General features: G+C 37.9%; 1 protein-coding gene across 6 annotated transcripts in view; it reads right to left on the reverse strand.

Moving 5' to 3' along the window:
* KIF16B (kinesin family member 16B) overlaps positions 1–18,712 on the reverse strand; it is a 139,637-nt gene that overhangs the window by 92,330 nt on the left and 28,595 nt on the right. For all 6 annotated transcript variants that reach the window (XR_009963267.1, XM_062610921.1, XM_062610903.1 and 3 more), the window contains exons 8-12: positions 18,315–18,483; positions 18,000–18,131; positions 14,728–14,903; positions 12,791–12,856; positions 8,460–8,519 (exon numbers count right to left, since the gene is read on the reverse strand). Coding sequence is in view for 5 of the 6 variants with exons in the window: in XM_062610921.1 (XP_062466905.1) it covers positions 8,460–8,519; positions 12,791–12,856; positions 14,728–14,903; positions 18,000–18,131; positions 18,315–18,483 (603 nt within the window). In the remaining variant the exon portion in view is untranslated. The remainder of the gene's footprint in view (positions 1–8,459; positions 8,520–12,790; positions 12,857–14,727; positions 14,904–17,999; positions 18,132–18,314; positions 18,484–18,712) is intronic.

Here is an 18,712-nt window from a genome sequence, read left to right on the forward strand (position 1 = left end):
CCAGGTGCAAGAAAACAAACCCTAATAAAACTGAGAGCTAAACTAGATATTACTTGCCATCGCTGAGGAGGCAGGATTAAAAACGGTACAAAGATTGAGAACAGTAAACATTCCCTTGTTGACAGACAACTTCTTCAAAAAAAGATGGAAAAAAAACCAATAAACTCATTAAATTTTAATGTACTGAAATTCAATTATAAATCTACAGAAGTGATTAATGAAGAGAAAAATGTTAAACAGTTATAAATAGCAGCTGCATATCATTGCCACTGGCTTTTCAACTGCAAGATCCATTAAAAGAGAAGGCAAATAGCAGAAGTGGGCTGGTGAAAGATCTGTATGTCCAAAAGCCTGTTTGCTTTCTCAACTGTTACCTCGTCAAACAGAAGGTACTCCCTCTCCCAGAAACTGTTCTTCTATAGCCATAAACATCAGAGCTACAAAGTTAAGAAAATAAATATGTTTTAAGGGCTATAGCTAAAATAATTTGACAAACATTATAGATACACAGGCGTTTGAAAAGAGCACTGAAAAACGTACTGCCAAATAAGTGCACTAACTTCGCATGTACATAATGACTTTACACTGCAGTCCACCTGTGAATTGCTGCTCGGAAGCATTCCTGTCAGAACAGTTGCTTGGGCTCTTCGGGACCTGCTCCTAAACCAATGTTTTGGCATTCTCATAAACTTACTTCAGTAGATCCGCTCAGCAATGAAAGTCAAGATACTGCAAATCATTTTGCCTTAAAATATCTGAATTAAATCTGAATTAAGCATGCAGAAGAACACGATTTTTGTATGTGCAGTGACATCTAGTGGAAAAAACCAAAACCACATACAAACGGGCTTCTAGAGAAAGAAGCTATTACCATTTCTGGTGTGATTTCTGGCTGAGATAAAGAATTATTAGCACCAGCCCTTTCAAATCTTTCTTAGTATCTTGTCTTCTGCACAACACTCACAAGCCAGCTGAAGGGAATCCTATTAAGCATAACATGTTAATAAGACTATTTAATGCGTATGTACATTTTTCATTCCCATACAAATTCCATTTGATAAACGTACATATCTTACGTAATTGTTGGAGGGCAAACGATTGTTGAGAAAGCAAACATCCCCAGGAAGACAGCTGTTATTCTATTTATTCTATCCACTTTTCTAAAAGAAAAGAAAATCAGCAGCAACATCTGACTTAAATTCTTTCTGCCAGCTCCATAGATATGCAATCCAACTTTAATTTTACAATGATTCTTAAAGCTCTTCCTTAAAAATTCAAGCAGAAGACAGCTTGTAGAAAGGAAACAAAAACTGGAAGTATGCAATGAGTGTTGTCTAATACAGATGACAAATAGAGGAAGTTATAAAATGACAAATAAAAGTTGTTCATATGAAAGTACAGATTTAAGTCTCCCATTAAAAGCAGTCATGCTTCAGACACAGGCAACAACAGATATTCTAACCAAAATGCAACACCAACATGTCTAACTAGCAACAATTTTACTAAAATGATTCACTTACTGAAATGTGAAAAAACCTTAGAAACAAGTGTTATTCCTGCCAAACATACAAATAAACACATATGCCAAAGCTGAAAATGAACAGTTTAAATACAGTATCATGCATATATCATTTATTGTACATAAATGCACACCATTGCTGTAACTCCTCTATTCACTTGACCTGTAAGTCCAACCATTTTAGACCTCTGTCAAAAGTCGCATGTACTTTTTAAGGGCAGGATTAAAGCCTGTACTGGCATCTTTTGTAAAAAATTCATAACAGGCATTTTTCCAATACTGGTAACCAAAATGGTAAAGTTATGAGGTTGATACAAATAATTACAAATATCAAGATGTATTTTGAGTTCATCAGATAATTTTATATGACTTACACATTTCTAAATTTAAAAGTTAAAAAAAGCAGCCATTCACTAGTGATGTAGGACTACATTATGTATCAGGTTCCTAATGTTCTAGTAGTCTTACTATGGAAAAGTAGCAAACCCCAAAAGATTCTGTTGACTGCTAATGGCATTAAATGGGGAAGTGTCATAAGTACTGGTTTTTCACATGATGCACATGTCATGGTTAATGGACTACTAGCATTATTACTGATATAAGTACTTTTTAAAAGTTCTAAGGTTTGCTCTTCAGGAGCCCAAGAGCTTGCACAACTTTACCCTACAGCCATCAAAAAGTGGATTTCATAAACACAATAATTCTACGTGTGAGTAGCAGGTGTTAATTGAGAGCACTTCTCACCTGAGGACTGAGGTTGCTAAAACAAAGACAGACATGAAAAAAAAACGAAAGAATGAAAGAAAAGAACATGAAAGAATGGAAGAAAAAAACAAATGCTCCTTAAGGGCAAGGTACTGGGGTAGAACACAAAATAAGTGAGAAGAGGAAAAGAAGACAAAGCAGTCAACGTTAATAAGAAGTAACAAAAAGGCATAAAACAGGATAACAGTGACGTATGCCCAGCCTTCAGGCAGAATAACTGAGATAATGGTGTTTTAAACACCATTCAGCAACTGTGGTTTCAAAATTACCTGGAATTGCAAATAAATGTAGACTAATGCAGCATTTATATAGAACACAACAAACTGCTCTTGATAGAGTTCACTATGGTATTCAAGCCAGCACGGAAAGGAAATGATTAAAATCAAAATCTTTTAGCTTCTGCCACCCTAATCAGAACCTCACAAAGAGCAATACAATTACTTTGAGTTTCAGTCTCCTAGTGTTTTTGCTGGGTATAGCCAAGATTTCTCAAGAAAGAAAATTCCCCTGTTTATATGTCTACCAAAATAACTGTTTGGTATTGGTCTGTATTTATTCATCACGGCAAGTTAAGAGTATTTCAACTCCCCCCCAAAAAGACATCATATTAAAAAAAAATTATAAATGTTAATGCTTGAGGATAGACATAGTTTTCTTCCCCAGGTAGGAACAACCAATGTTATGGCACAAAAATGTACTATTAACCAGTACTTGATCAAAGGGCACAAAACTCAAAAAGATCAAACAATAAACAGAGTTCAGTAAAATATTTACACAACATGTGGTAGAATGCTGCAGCAGAATTAGTATTATTGATGAAAGAGAGGCCATGTCACTAAATCCAACAGGACAAAGCCAGCTGAAGCAGCTACTAAAAACTATTGATCATGAGAATTAGACACACACACAGAGAAAAGATCCTGTCCTTTTAATAGACTCTGTGAAGCCAGATCTCTGCATCCTTTGACATCAGTTGAGCTCTGCCACACAAAGCTAATGACATGATTAGAATCAAAATACAGGATAACAAAATAAAAGGTAACTCTAAATCAGCTTCAAACTAAAAAATAAAAAAGACCATCTAAATACCTTAACACTGGGCACAAATGAGATACATCAAAAAGGCAAAAGCTAAAAGTCAAACCAATTTCTACCAAGCAGTAAAGGGGAGAAGAAACATAAAAGAAAGTTGGGAAGAAAATACAGCAGAGAATTACATAAAGAAGTATATATTTTTAAAAGATTAATATAAAAGCTGCTAAAGGTTAGGGAAAGAAATTGGAACATGAACAAAAGATGACAAAAGTAAGATGCCAGTAAAAGAAAAAAGATCTCTAGCAGAATGACAACACATGCAGTCAAATATAGCAGCCACATCAAAAGAAGTTTTGTACCAATTAAAGGCTCAAAGGAAGAGAAAAATCGAAAGTTGGTAGGTTACCCTAACATCTTAGAAAGCATCCAGAGAAATTACAGACCCCAGGACTGATCTTTAACAGAACAATACAAAAAGGACTAAACTAAGGAAAAGAGCAAACAGTTTTTCTTCCCTCCTCTTCTTTTTGGGCTTGTGTATGGAAGCACATTAACAGAAATAAAAAAAATCCACAGAAAGGTTCAGTAAGAATGAGATGAAAGGACAATCCTAGAGTTAACTAAGTTCCGAGGTTGCAAGACACCTGAAGATAGAGAAGCAATGTAAAACGGTGCTGTTTTGTACAGTGCAATTCTTTCGACAGCTGGTGACACTTGAGGAAATAACCCAAAGCCTATGGGCTTTACATCAACCATATCACTTTGTTTTTCAATGCAGCATCACTCCACATATTTATTAGATTTATTAAGTATGATAATATCCTCCCTCTGATTAAAAAGAGGGACATGGGAGAGACTGTAATAGTAGGTTAGTAAGCTTAGAATGTCATGTTGTATTATAGTGAGATCAAGGATGAAAACAAACATCACCACTGGAAACAATGCTTGTCACTTCAGACCACCAAGAAGCTGCCATGCTATGAGATAGAGAATACTTCATATAGAGTCAGCACAATTTCAAAACCCCAATGCCCTAATCTTTCTATAATGAAAACAGGAGAATTTGGGCTTTAGGTGTGAGTTGACAGGAATTCATACTTCAGAGGAACCCAGACAGCTGCTCTGCAAAAGGGCTTCTTCCAAACATGACAAAGAAAGAAAGCACACTATCAATACTACCACCACCAGTCCACGATACGTCCAATCTGACAACAGCATCCATGAAGGGTTATACAAGATGTTCACAGCTGATAATGGCATTCAGCCATACAGGCTCTGCACCAAATCCAGAACTGATAACATGTATAGATGAGATAGTTCAACCTAGTCTAGAACACCGATGGAAAACCGCAACTTCAGATGGACTACACAGACACAAACATCAAAGTGGATAAAAGCTACAAGCAGAAATAAGGAAGAACATCGGGATGTTCATGTCAGCTGCATGCGTGGCACTGCGCTGTCTGAAATAACTGGATTTTAAGCTGCCAAATCAAAAACTTGGCTTCACACAGTATTCTCCTCCTTAGTATTTTCTAGCTGGACAGTATTGGATAGTATTTTCTATTCTCTATGAATTATTTTCAAGGTATCATTTAGATGTTGCTGGTCTAATTTAAAACAAGGCTCAAAATAACTGGCAAGGGTGAACAAGTTTGAGGAATATCTTCCCTGCAGAACAGTATGCATCCTACTTTGTCAGGCCTGATGAAAGCATGGCATTCAGTAAAAGCCAGGTAACTTTCCAGCAGTATCTGTTTATCTAGCAGAATACACCAATGTGCCCTACAAATCTGGCTTCCTGTACTATACAAGGCTTATTTAAAATCCTTTCAATTATTTTGGATTTAAACATTAACAGATTTCCCATCAGCCTGTGAGAACAATTCAAAACTGTGTGACCTCTGATATTTACAGTTTGAAAAAGCATAACTACATATAATAGAGTGTGAAATCCCAGTCAGCTACTAGCAAGTGCACTTGCATCTGGCAGGCATATATGAACAGGTAATAGGCAGCTGTTTACATGAATTTTCAAAATCAACTGCCTAAAAGATTTGGTGCAAAAGGTGTTACCTAAAAGCAAAAGGTTTTGAATTCTCGAAGCCTGCTGCAGGGCAGGAACTGAAAGGCAGCAACTATCTCAGGACTGCAAGCCCAGGGGGAGGCAAGAAGGAAGCAGGTTTTCAACATAAATACAAACATGAAGTTCTAAGTACCTGAAGGAAGAATGTCCCAAAAGTTACTGAACTTCTACCAGGGCATGGAAAAAGTTGCAGCTGTGACTGCAGTGACATTCATAAGAACAGTCTCATTTCTCAAAGGGTGCAAAGACATTCTAGTTTTACAAATGAACAATGTGTATGGTCTCCGTGTGCAAATGGGGTACGTCAATAATGAAACGAAAAAGCCAGTGAACTTCTAGCGAGTCCATTACAAGAAACGCCACTGCTCTCTGTAGTTAAAATCTGCTTTCCAGCAACTCGGCCTGGCAAACCTTCAGGTTTTTCCACTCTTATGCTGGCAGAGATTTCAGGAATTGTTAAACAAGAAGTGAACAAAAATATGGATGGCTTCAGTAAAACATTGTAAAATAAAACACTACAACCATGAAATCTCTCGCAGATTTTCAGTTTTTCAGGGCCAAGAAAGGTTTATCAACTGCCCTTAACCCAAAAGTGAAATATAATGTTAATGTATTCACATATCAGCATACAGAACTGCAAAATACAGACGCTGTATGAATTAAACTAACAAAAGCTCAGTACCAGAAATGTACAATTACGACTTCCATGTTTAAGCCCTTTATATTGAGCTATTAACAAATGCAGCCTTCCCTTGTTTATATGAACTGTTCAGTTAACACCTCATGCAATTATGTAATTTCTGTGTAAGAATCAGCGCATTTCCAACATAGAGCTTTAAAAACTTCCCATATGCTACATCATGTTCACTTTCAGAACTGACCAAAATTCAAATTCTCCATGTGACAATGAACTCCCCGATCCAGATCTGAGTGAAGCAATGTACATGTAGATGCTTCAAAATAACACGGAAATTATATAACCCAAATTATATTATATTGGACCCAAAACATCTCTGAGGAATATGCAAACACTAATTCCCAGTTCGGTATCTAGACAGACATTAAGCAGTCCATTCTGTCATGCCATCTGCTCAGCAGTTACCATCCCTGCTCTGTCTCCATGCTGTTTGTGCTTTATTCTCATTTTTAAACACGGAGCCATTCAACTTATTTGGAAGTCAGATAGAAGACACGGTGGTGAACTTAAAAAAAAATTAAAGTAATCAAAAAGTAATACACAGGAAAAAATTAACTACACAAATCAAGTTTCAGGCCATCGATAAGGAGAACTAAAAAATTCCTTCTAAATGCTTGGTGGAATTGCACTGCAAACATGGTTTTGCTCAGCATATACAGCACATCATGAAAGCTTAAACTTCGCTTTCACAATTTTTATTTAACAGAATAGTTAATAATTTTGGAAAAAAAAAAAAATCAGGAAAATAAATTGTGGGAATTATTCCTCTGTGTGTGTGTATGCACATATGGGTGCTTGTATGCATGTATGGAATCATAAAGGGGCCCATTAAAGTACCACCTCAGACTATGACCTTTAACACAAGCCAAATGCCAGTATAAAATCTTACCAGTACAACTGGACAGCAGGAAAGCAAAGACACATGTAGAGAACACAAAAAGTTTTACTCTGCTCTCATGAGACCTCACCTGGAGTACTGTGTGCAGTTCTGGTGTCCTCAACATAAAAAGGACATGGAACTGTTGGAACAAGTCCAGAGGAGGCCACGAGGATGATCAGGGGACTGGAGCACCTCCCGTATGAAGACAGGATGAGAAAGTTGGGGCTGTTCAGCCTGGAGAAGAGAAGGCTGCGTGGAGACCTCATAGCAGCCTTCCAGTATCTGAAGGGGGCCTACAAGGATGCTGGAGAAGGACTATTCACTAGGGACTGTAGTGACAGGACAAGGGGTAATGGGTTAAAACTTAAACAGGGGAAGTTTAGATTGGATATAAGGAAGAAATTCTTTACTGTAAGGGTGGTGAGGCACTGGAATAAGGCTGCCCAGTGAAGTTGTGAATGCTCCATCTCCGGCGGTGTTCAAGGCCAGGTTGGACAGAGCCTTCAGTGGCATGGTTTAGTGGCAGGTGTCCCTGCCCATAGAATCAGAGAATCATAGAATAGTTAGGGTTGGAAAGGACCTTAAGATCATCAAGTTCCAACCCCCCTGCCATGGCAAGTTCCATGGTTGGAACTTGATGGTCTTAAGGTCCTTTCCAACCCTAACTATTCTATGATTCTGTAAGTCTCAGTCTACATCATGCAGAAAATACAGTATGGAAATCTCCAAGTTGCCCTCTTGGATCTGTACTAAATCTGCAAAACATGAGAGAGCACTGTGTGGATTTAACTGCTGCAGAAGTAGTCTGGAGTCATCCAAAGGACACAACACAGGCCAGCTTACATGCATCAGTTGCAAAAATCCCTGTGTTTGGGATTCCAGAGTATGCTTAGGTCAGATGTATCTGTTTGGTTTGATGAAGACCTACTAGAGGAGACTCCACTGAAATCCCATTCAAGTTCACAAGCCATTTCTGACCAAAACATGAATCGGAAGGTCAATGCAAATATCTGTATCCACTCTGTACCACATTCATTGACATACCAAGTGTAAGTTAAAAGGTGATTTTTCACAGGGCTTGTTGATACAATTCAAATACCAAGGAGATGAAGGATCCACTTGCCCTTGCCCCAGGTAATCTTTATTTGCAACTCAATGAAAACATTCAGTTATTTAAAGATTAGTTAGAAATAAGCTGTTTCATGCTGTGAGGTCACGATGGGGAAGAAAAGAAAGCGTTGTGCTAACTCTGATTAATATTATTTAAAAACTTCTTCAAAAATACCACTGTGCCTGAATATTTACCCTTAAAAGCCCTCAAAAACTAATTCCTTGGAATAATCTAAAACAACACTCAGAAAATTTTGTGTTATTAAATAAAAAGCCAAAGAGGGCGACTTAGAACATGAACTTTTTTTAAGTAAGACCACTAAGGCTAGTTCAAATGCCAAGTTGAAAATTTATTTATTTGCCTTACTTTCAGAATATCTTGAGTTTCATTCCACTTGTTTGTCCACTCTTTGGTCAGTTCTTGTACCTAGAAAAGAAAACAAGTATCAGAAATAATCACATCTCTTCAAAGATCCTTGAAAACACATTCTCAGAGAGGACTAAACATTCATGCAGTTCTTCGTGAAGTTTTAACACTTAAACATTTAGATTAAACATATTGCTCCTGCAATAAGTAGCCATTCCTACAACAGCCCACAAAATTCTTATCTATAGTATAAAATGAAACACAGGACAAGGAGAACCACTTCAATGGAAAATGGAATAGGAGGCATTTTCAAAGAAATTTAATAATTCTATGAAGTGCTTCATCAGTCTTAAAAAGTCTACTGCCACAGATCGATCCCTTAGCTATAACAAGCTCCTTTCCTATGGCTCCTGAATAAGCAGGCAGGCATGTTCAGGCTAAAATGCCCTCCAGAAATGGCATGCAGAGGAAGAAGTACACAGGCAGCCTTCAGGAGAAAACAGGAGCAAAGTTTGCTGCTACTCAGAAATCACACACCTGGGGGAAATGAGCACAGAACTGAGAAGCTGCTTGCAAAGGCCCTACAGACTGGGAGAGGGAGAGCACTGGGTGTAGCATCACAGGTTCATTTAGGTTGGAAAAGACCTCTAAAATTATCGAGTCCTAACATTAACCTCAGGACTGCCAAGTCCACCAATAAACCATGTCCCTAAGCACCACATCTACGCATCTTTTAAATACCACCAGGGATGGTGATGCAGCCACTTCCCTGGAAAGCCTGTTCCAATGCTGGACAGCCCTTTTGGTGAAGAAATGTTTCCTAATATCGAATCTGAACCCCCCTGGTGTAGCTTAAGGCCATTTCCTCTTGTCTCTGAGAGAAGGGACCGACCTCTATCTCGCTCCATCCTCCTTTCAGGTTGCTTTAGGGACTATAAGGGAGGGATAAGGTCTCCCCCCCTTTTCTCCAGACTAAAAGGCTCCAGTTCCCACAGCCATCCCTCACAGGACTTGTGCTCCAGGCCCTTTACCAGCTTTGTTGGCCTTCTCTGGACCACATTCCGCACTTCAATGTCTGTATTGTAGTAAGGGGCCTTGTTGAACCTCATACCATCAGCCATAGCCCATCAATCCAGCCTGTCCAGATCCCTCTGCAGAGCCTCCCTATCCTTCAGCTGACCAGCACTCCCCACGAACATGGTGTAATCCACAAATTTACTGAGGGTGCACTCGATCCTCTCATCCAGGGCATTGACAAAGACATCAAGCAGAACTGGCCCCAGTACTGATCCTTGGGGAACACCACTTGCGACTGGCCACCAATAGGATTTAACTCCATTCACCACAACTCTGGGGTCTGCCATCCAGCCAGTTCTCAACCAAGAATACACCTATCCAGGCCATAAGCAGGCAGTTTCTCCAGGAGAACGCTGTGCGAGACAGCGTCAAATGCTTTACTGAAGTCTAAATACACAATGTCCACCGCCTTTCCATCATCAACCATGTGGGTCACCTTGTCATAGAATGAGATCAGCCTCGTCAAGCAGGACCTGCCTTTTATAAACCCACACTGACTGGGCTTGATCACCTGGTTGTCCTGCATGTGCCCCAGGATGGCACTCAGGATGATCTGCTCCATAACCTTCCCCAGCTCCAAGGTCAGACTGACAGAATGATTAGAATTTGCTCTGCCCTTCCTACTCACCCAGTTACCCATCTCATAAGTTAACTTTATAGCCTCCATATCGGAAAAGGTTCTTCTCATTTCAAAACCCTTCACAGAGGGTGCTTCAGGAAGATCCACCTCAAAGCCCTGGCTGACTTGGAGACATAATTACATTAAATCAAAATATACAGGTATATATTCACCCACACACTCTTTCGTGGTCTAAATGACCAGATTTCTGTGCAGGAATTAAATGTATCGATGTCTAAAAACATACACAAATTTTTATTATTTGAATTTACTTTCTCTGAAAAAATGGAAAAAAAACCCCAAACCCCAACTGCTACATCCCTTTATTACTTTACATATAAAACCACTGTATAACAAGAAATTAAAGGTTTTCAATGCAATTCTTTCAAACACCTTCACATTTGCCACTTGCAGTCTACTTTCTTAGTTGCCTTTTGCAGATCAGCTGCAAATCAGTCAATGAGAACTAAAGAAACTTCTCTCACCTCTCCCTGTACCTCAAGATTTCAACAAAGGAAGCACACTTTCCAATGCATCATTATCTTTCCTAGTGCTGCTAATGGGAATGGTAAAACAAAAAAAAATTATTGAAAAGGTTAAAGAAAAACATGAAGAAGGTCTATCCTAAGCATATTCACCATCCCAGAACAACTGTTATTCCTCAGAAACAATTTAGAAGTTGCTCTTACATAAGAACAAATCAACACATTAAAGAAAGCCACCATATATTTGTCAAATAATTTAAATATGGTGATAAAAGTCTTTAGATCTACAGCAACAAATTAATTACTGCACTCATTTGATTATAAAAAAAAGCTATAACCACTGCAGGATCTAGTAAGAATTTTCAGTAATTATGTCTATTGTAATTATCATGACTAGCAATCACACAACCTTCTAATGAAGCTGACAGGAGATAATAAAATATGCTCAATATACTCCCCATGCAGAGGGGCCAACACTTGTGTGCAGGACAAGCAGTGATTATTGTCAGAGCAGGAGTACCCTAATTAGCATATAGGCAGTAGAGTATATTACTCAGCTACTCTCAGATAAAAGCCTTTCATTTGTGCACCAAAAAAAAGGAACATGTAGCAACAGTATGATGATTCATCTCTGATTCAGCTAAAAAGTTTTAAAAACCTAGTATGACTACGACAAAATCACCTTACAACTGAAAGCTCACACCGAGCTTATGTAGGTCCTACCTAAATTACGCAATACAAGAAAGTAAGGATTCCTGTGTGTACTAGAGTTGTAAAATGCGTTCCTAGCAGAAACTAGGGAGATGCCCAGAGTCCACTTTGCAGCTATAGTTCACACTAATACACATATTTTGTCCATTTTTGTCATGAAGTTAATTTTTTTTTATGTATCATTTCACTGAAAAGTATTTCAACATGCCTTATAAAATGGTATTACCAATGGGAATCCTGAAGAGCACAGACAGATACTATGCCAATTACTTAGGTCAACACAGGATTCTCAAAGAAATGCATTTATTCTCTAACTGTAAAGGTGTAAGCAGCACCACTGTAAACGTTCCAATTTAAACCAGCCAAGAAGTCCCTGATTTTTAAAGATGTCATATCCACATTTGATTGGCATCTTGTTGACAGTATTCAGAACTAAGCATTTGCTCTCATGTAGCTGAATGCTTCCAAATACTTTCTGCATCCAAAGTCTGGGTAATCCTATGTTTTTAAAACAGTTTGCAGTAGCTTTAAAAACAAGTAAGTATACAGAAAAGAATCAACACAGAATGACAGAATAAAGAATGAAAGACTGGAAATCAGATAAACGAGAGTACCATTACATCTATAGTCTTTTGGACCCTACATCAAAACTGTCTGAGAATTCTTCTCAGACTACACTGAGCTATTAGAACAACTTGGGATGAGGTACACTACACTAGATCTTAGACCCAGAAAAGACAGCTAATTAGGCACTGAACATATTTGTACAGATCATATTTAAAGACTGAAATTTTCTGAAAACCTACCCCCAACAACACAAGTTATTGATTACCTGAAAACATAAAACAGTTGACCATTTTCCCTATAAATCTTTTGCTGCATTTTCTACACAAGGAATGCACTGTTACTGTGATTACTGGGTAATGATTACTCTGAATTAGTGGCTTTTTCCACTCTATTTACAAACATACTTTTTAATAAGGCAAGCTGGCCTGAGAACAAATAATTTCATTAAATACAACTGGAATGAAAAGTATCAAAGATATACTTTGTTATTACTTAGAATCATAGAACGGTTTGGGTTGGAAAGGACCCTAAGATCATCTAGTTCCAACCCCCTGCTATGGGCAGAGCCACCTTCCACTAGACCAGGCTGTTCCAGGCCCCATCCTGTCTGGCCTGGAACCCTGCCAGGGATCTTATAACGTTATCATATGTTAATTGTATAACAAAATTACAAGTTCACACAGTTTGTTGCTTTGTTTTGTTGGTTTTGTGGGGTTTTTTAAAAAGCACCAAACAATGCTATCTGATGGAAGAAAATCAGTGTGTAAAAAAAAAATAATCCTGAAAATTATCATCTCACATTGAGACCCCCCCCTTCTTTTTTTTGTTTCTTTGGGTTTTATTTAAAAACTACTTATGAAATTATTACTCACCCTTGCTTCATTCTGCTGAAGTTTTTCTTCCATACTTAAAGCTGTTGGAGAATCCAAGAGTGCAATCTAAAATTGTAAAAATTCAACATCATCAAGTTAAAAAAAAAAAACAAAAGTAAAAAGTAACAATTTTGGCAGAATCAAATGAAAGAAATGTAACTGCTCAACTTCTTTGATTATTCAGGATGAAGTATTTTAAACTCCAGTATGTCACTTTACCTTGAAATACTGTAAATGCAGTAATCAAAATCTTGTCAATGCAGATATTACAAATATAAATGATAAGTTTAAGAGCACTATTTTCATTCCCCATGTACACACATGGTCACACAGCTACAATGACTGAAACATGGCATAAGTTTATAATGAGTAATTCCTCGTACATCTATCTTTATATTTCTGCTAAACATGAAAATTTATTATGCACCAATAGTTTACCATTTTGCCATGATACATATGTATCTTGCTCATCTTTAATAAATATATATGAAGGTGACTGGCCTTAAAAGAGGAAAACTGCTATACAACATGTACACATAACCAACACTCATTATTATGTGACCTACACTGAACCCAGCACTGTATTTTGGTAACCAGCATCTTCAGTGATCTACAGAAGCATTTGCAATACAGTATTCTGGGAATATAAAGGAAAACTACAAAAGAAATTATACAGAGATTTATATTCTACTGTGCATACATAAAACCACCTGCTGTTTTATCAACCATCACAAATTCAATTAAGCAAGTTCTCTATTGCCTCCCACACAGCCATGTATCACATCCTACAACTGAACCAGATTTATTTTAACCACTCTTTTACAGCCTGGAACTAGGTCATAGCATTAGATCTTCAAAGGGGTCCATGTTACATCTACTTTGCTAACTCTAAATCAAATCACACTTTGACAATAAATTGCATTTTCCCCTCCTAAAGAATATGAGAGAAACACCAGTATAACAGAGTAATTCAACCCCATAAAGCTAATTGTTTGTAACAAAGCAGAGCTCTCCAATCACCTGCAATACCTATTACTGCTTCCAGCTATGGTCCCATCTTCTTTTTCAGCAAATGTTTTATAGCACAGAATTTAGCTGAAGTACTACCCTTCTATTTAAAAAATTCTGCACTGAACTGATATTTCGCATTGCGCAGCCCATCTAAAATAAAAATAGATAGTTCTAGAAATAAATCTGAAGTATCATTTCAGATACTTCCAACTCATATTTGCTCAAGTATGAAATACAGCAGTCCTGAGTGACATTATTTAGAAGCGACGACTGGCCTGAGCCAATTGCATATTCCTTATTATTTGGTTGGCTTCACCATCCTGGAAAAAGAGATATTAAGCCTAACAGAGCTTGTGCAGCAGATGTTTATAGCTGCTAATACCAAGAGAAGAATAGAAGTGAATTATAGCGCGACACGTTTTCTTACACCACCTCTGAAAATACGTTTACATATTTAGCATGTTACATGCTTTCTAATGTACAGTGCAGCCACACATAAACAAAATGCACTGTTCAAACCTGTGCATACTCCTACATTTTACATTTGCCCATCTTAAATATTTTATACCTTTTTACTTCTTTTAATTAAAGTACTTCTTCATCCACCAGCTAGACCTAGGAAATATGTTACTGCTCAGCTTCCTTATGCTGTGGTGACTACCTGTTCCACAGCACACTGCAATCAAGCTCTGATTATATTAAGAGAAAGCTCAGAGCTTTGGGATGACAATTTTTCCCCTTATGCAAAAAGAGGTAGTCTACTGGCCATATGGAAACTGATTCAATCAGGAAAATAATATTCATTCATAGCCTCATAGAGCTTGTTTACTCAAATCAATATAATGAAAGATAATTATCTCATTACATTCTAGAAATAGATGTTATAACTCAAGGAAAATTACACATAAATTTCAAGTAAAGCTAACCTGATTCCCTTGAGCAAGCAGGGCTTTTAGTCGGGCTATTTCAGCTCTCAGCTCACGGATCAGTTTGACGTTAGGATCCTCATTAATAGTAGGCTTGTTGATGATGTTTTTGGCCCTATTTGCATAGCGAAGTGTACTTAAAGTTTCTCCATAATTGACATCAGCAGGTGAAATAGCTAAGGAGATGAAATCAGAAACAGTTCATCCAGCACTGTATGTTTCATTTAGTAAAGTTAGTTTATATTTTAAAAGTCAGATAAACTTAATGCAGATGAAGAGACAGAAATACACGATTAACCAGTATGGCTACAATTTACACCAGTGCTTCACCTAGTTCCACTGCTTTCATGTTAGTGTAACTCTGCTTAAATAAACACTCTATTAGAGTAGTGTAATAATCAGCTCCAGCAATCAAGTGTTGTAAAGTAATCTTGCTGTCAATCTACTTAACATCTACATTTCTCTGCTAAGCATCAATGTCCTATATGATACGTTACAGGCTTTCTTGCTGTTTTTATTATACAAGTACAGTGGAAAAAATTGAGTATGTAATCATGAAATGGAAGTTATTCCATGTAAAACCACAGCAAGCTCAATCCAAGTTTTGAAGGGAAATTACACAGCATTCAAACAAAGAGCAGACACAAGAAACAAAACAAGAGAAGAGCTTCCGTAATTTACAAACCTCACTGTTCCACTGAGCTGCAGGCATGTGGCAGCACACAGAACTTATCTGATGCCTCAAGAAAAACCAGTATTCTTTTCTCAGGCAAAGGAAAAACAATGGAGTTTAAAAAGAGAAGTGCTGCATCCACAGACATAAGCAAAAAACACAAAAGAGAACACCACACAGAAATTATGCAGGACCAGAAATCTTAATAATCAAACTGAACAAGAGACCCAGAGAATCAGATTATGAAAACACCTGAAAAAATAACCAGGTAACCAAAATTTTCTGTCCTTCCTCATTCTCTCAACAGTAATAAATACTCTTTTTGTGGTAGAGACTCCCTGAATGAGGAGAGATGCACTTGGCAATAGCTCACACTATTACTTCCCTACTTCATCTACTGCCTCCACTTCACTACTCAATTATTCTCTTTCTGGAAAGAAGTTACAATACATTATAGACATATAAAAATACATCCAATTCTGTTTTGTCATAAAAGCCTTTCCTACAGTTTGAGATGATCTTCCTGCTTTTGCTGTGTTTAGTTAAAGAAAAGGCAGGCCAAACATGTCCAGACAGCTTGTCAGGCTCTGTTAGGCAATTCAGCCACATTACCAGTAGAGTTACTGTTGAAGAAAAAATCAACCATCAGGGCTCTGCCTAGGAGAAGCATCCTTAATAGATGAGGAAGTAGCTGAAAAAGCGGCTGGGTTTTGTAATCATTAGTATAGGCACTGAAAGCTCATGGTGTTTCTAAAACCTCTCTTCCCAATCCCTCTGTCAAAAAAAGGCAAGTTACTCAACCATTAACTGAAAAAAAAGCATCAAGAAGAAAGACACCAGCACAGTGTTACTTAAACAGCCAGAAAAATGAAGTAGAGTCTGGTCCAAGATCCTCTTTTGGTACTACTATGATCAGCCTGAGGAAAAAAGTGGCATGGTTTCCAAAAAATCCCCAAAATCATGTAACAAGGGAACTGCTATCCAGAGAATTTGACTGTAAGAAAACAACTGAACAACCAGAATTTGATCCAATGTATTTTAGTCCCTTAATTCTGCTCTCCCACCTTTTCAGGAGAGAACTGTGTCAGCTGAACTGCATTTCATTTGACCGGAAAGAGTGAGAAATTTCAGCACTGCTTTTCTCTTCACTCCTTACATCTCCAACACCCAAAATCCTTAAACATCCCCCAGCTTCACGTCTGGGGAGAACAGAATTCCCATTCCAATTCATTGAAAAATCTGAACCTCATATGCCATAAGTAGGTTTGTAAACCAATTAATCCTTTCAGAGCTTCCTCCAGGTAAGAAGGAAACTGCAAGTTTGACTGACCATAAAATCATAAAAAGAAAAGATGACTGATCATAAATGAATTCAAGCAAAAAGTTAAAATGCTGTGTAGGTTAAATAAAAATGACAGTCCTATATAATGAATGTCAAAGGAAACTGGTTGTTTCTGCTACTAATGCAACAAAAACACAGTTTTGGTAAAACAAACTGATTCACACATTGTGACTAGATATACCAGGCTGGAATTCTTTTTTTCTACTGGGAGTCAATGTCTTCAAGCCTGGGGAGGAGAAGTATGAGGGAACAGAAGTACCTGACTTTATCTAGGTCCAGGTTTGAACATCGACAATGTTCAATCAACAGCTGTCTGAAAGGCAAATCATAGAATCATAGAATAGTTAGGGTTGGAAAGGACCTTAAGATCATCCAGTTCCAACCCCCCTGCCATGGGCAGGGACACCTCACACTAAACCATATAACCCAAGGCCTCATCCAACATGGTCTTGAACACTGCCAGGGATGGAGCATTCACAACCTCCCTGGGCAACCTATTCCAGTGCCTCACCACCCTAACAGGAAAGAATTTCTTCCTTATATCCAATCTAAACTTCCCCTGTTTAAGTTTTAACCCCTTACCCCTTATCGTATCACTACAGTCCCTAATGAAGAGTCCCTCCCCAGCATCCCTGTAGGCCTCCTTCAGATCCTGGAAAGCTGTTATGAGGTCTCCATGCAGCCTTCTTTTCTCCAGGCTGAACAGCCCCAACTTAAGCAGGAGCTATTACTTCAAGTTTAACTGGTCAAATTAGCTAATCATTACACTGTGCATGAGTCAAAGAAACACAGCAATGAGGCAGAGGTCAGAGCAAATGCAAGAACTTAGGCACACACGTTCGAATGATCCTTACTTATGCAACCAGATGTCTGGCACTGTACATACACAACCTGAGTGCCTTGCTACATCTGTGGCCAAATAGCCAAGGATATATGCACCCAAACAGACAACCTGCAAATGAAAAATGAAGCTCTCAAATTCAGGAGGCATACCTGCTGCTGTTCATGACATCGCTAAACAACTAGTCTGTCTCCATATACACAATGAGACCCTGTATATAGTTCTACTGGTGGAAGAGATATTCTGCAGAGTGCAAAAGCAGAGTGTTACTAGAAAACTTAGAAAGAAAAAAAAACATTAATATGTGTAACCAATGTTCTGCTTTAACAAAGCATCTGGAATCTAAATATTTACAGCCACTCCTATTCAGCCTGAACTGTTCAGGATGCAAAGAAAAGTAATTTAAAAACACTTACTGGCAATCATTATCGTTTTAGAGTTTCCTCCTAGGCTATCTTTTAACAACCAAGTCAACACAGAGTCCCTGTAAGGCACAAATACTTGTTTCTTCTTTGAAAGAGGATTTGTTGCATCCTGAGATAAATCAGCTGTGATGTGGAGGGAGGAAAAAGACGCAGCAATTAGGTATATTCATTCATTTTCAAAACCAGGATGCATTAGGCCATTATTTGTATAAGTAAAAATGAACAGAAGTGTAAATAAATAAACAGAAAGGTATTTTGTGACTAAAACAAACCTAAAACAGACAAGCCTGAAAAACTGAGACTTACCTAAGGCAGAAATTACATTTCCCAGAGTAACTAGGGATTTGTTAATATTCCCTCCTTCCTTTAATCTAACCCCTGTGGCACCAGTGGCATCTGCTCTCTCGCTTCCAGCAAGATCTACCAAATGAATCTTGCTAACAGTTTCACAAGGCATTTCAGAATCAAATTTAGCCTAAGGGAAAAAAAAATACAAAGAAAAGTATGATAAGCTATGACATTCTGCAATTTTACTGAAGCCAACCTAGTGATCTTTTTCATGTCATGACTGAATTTAACTTGTTTACAATAGCAGAGCTTCAGAAGATAGGTGTATTAGTGGTGCCACAGAAAGGCATTTAATCCTGAACTGCTGCATAACCCCCACACAAGTTGTTATGTCTATAAATTGTAATATTTGCAAC

Source organism: Pezoporus occidentalis, unplaced genomic scaffold, assembly GCF_034315485.1.
Source record: "Pezoporus occidentalis ecotype Australia unplaced genomic scaffold, CSIRO_AGI_Poc_V1 ctg10, whole genome shotgun sequence".
NCBI lineage: Eukaryota > Metazoa > Chordata > Aves > Psittaciformes > Psittacidae > Pezoporus > Pezoporus occidentalis.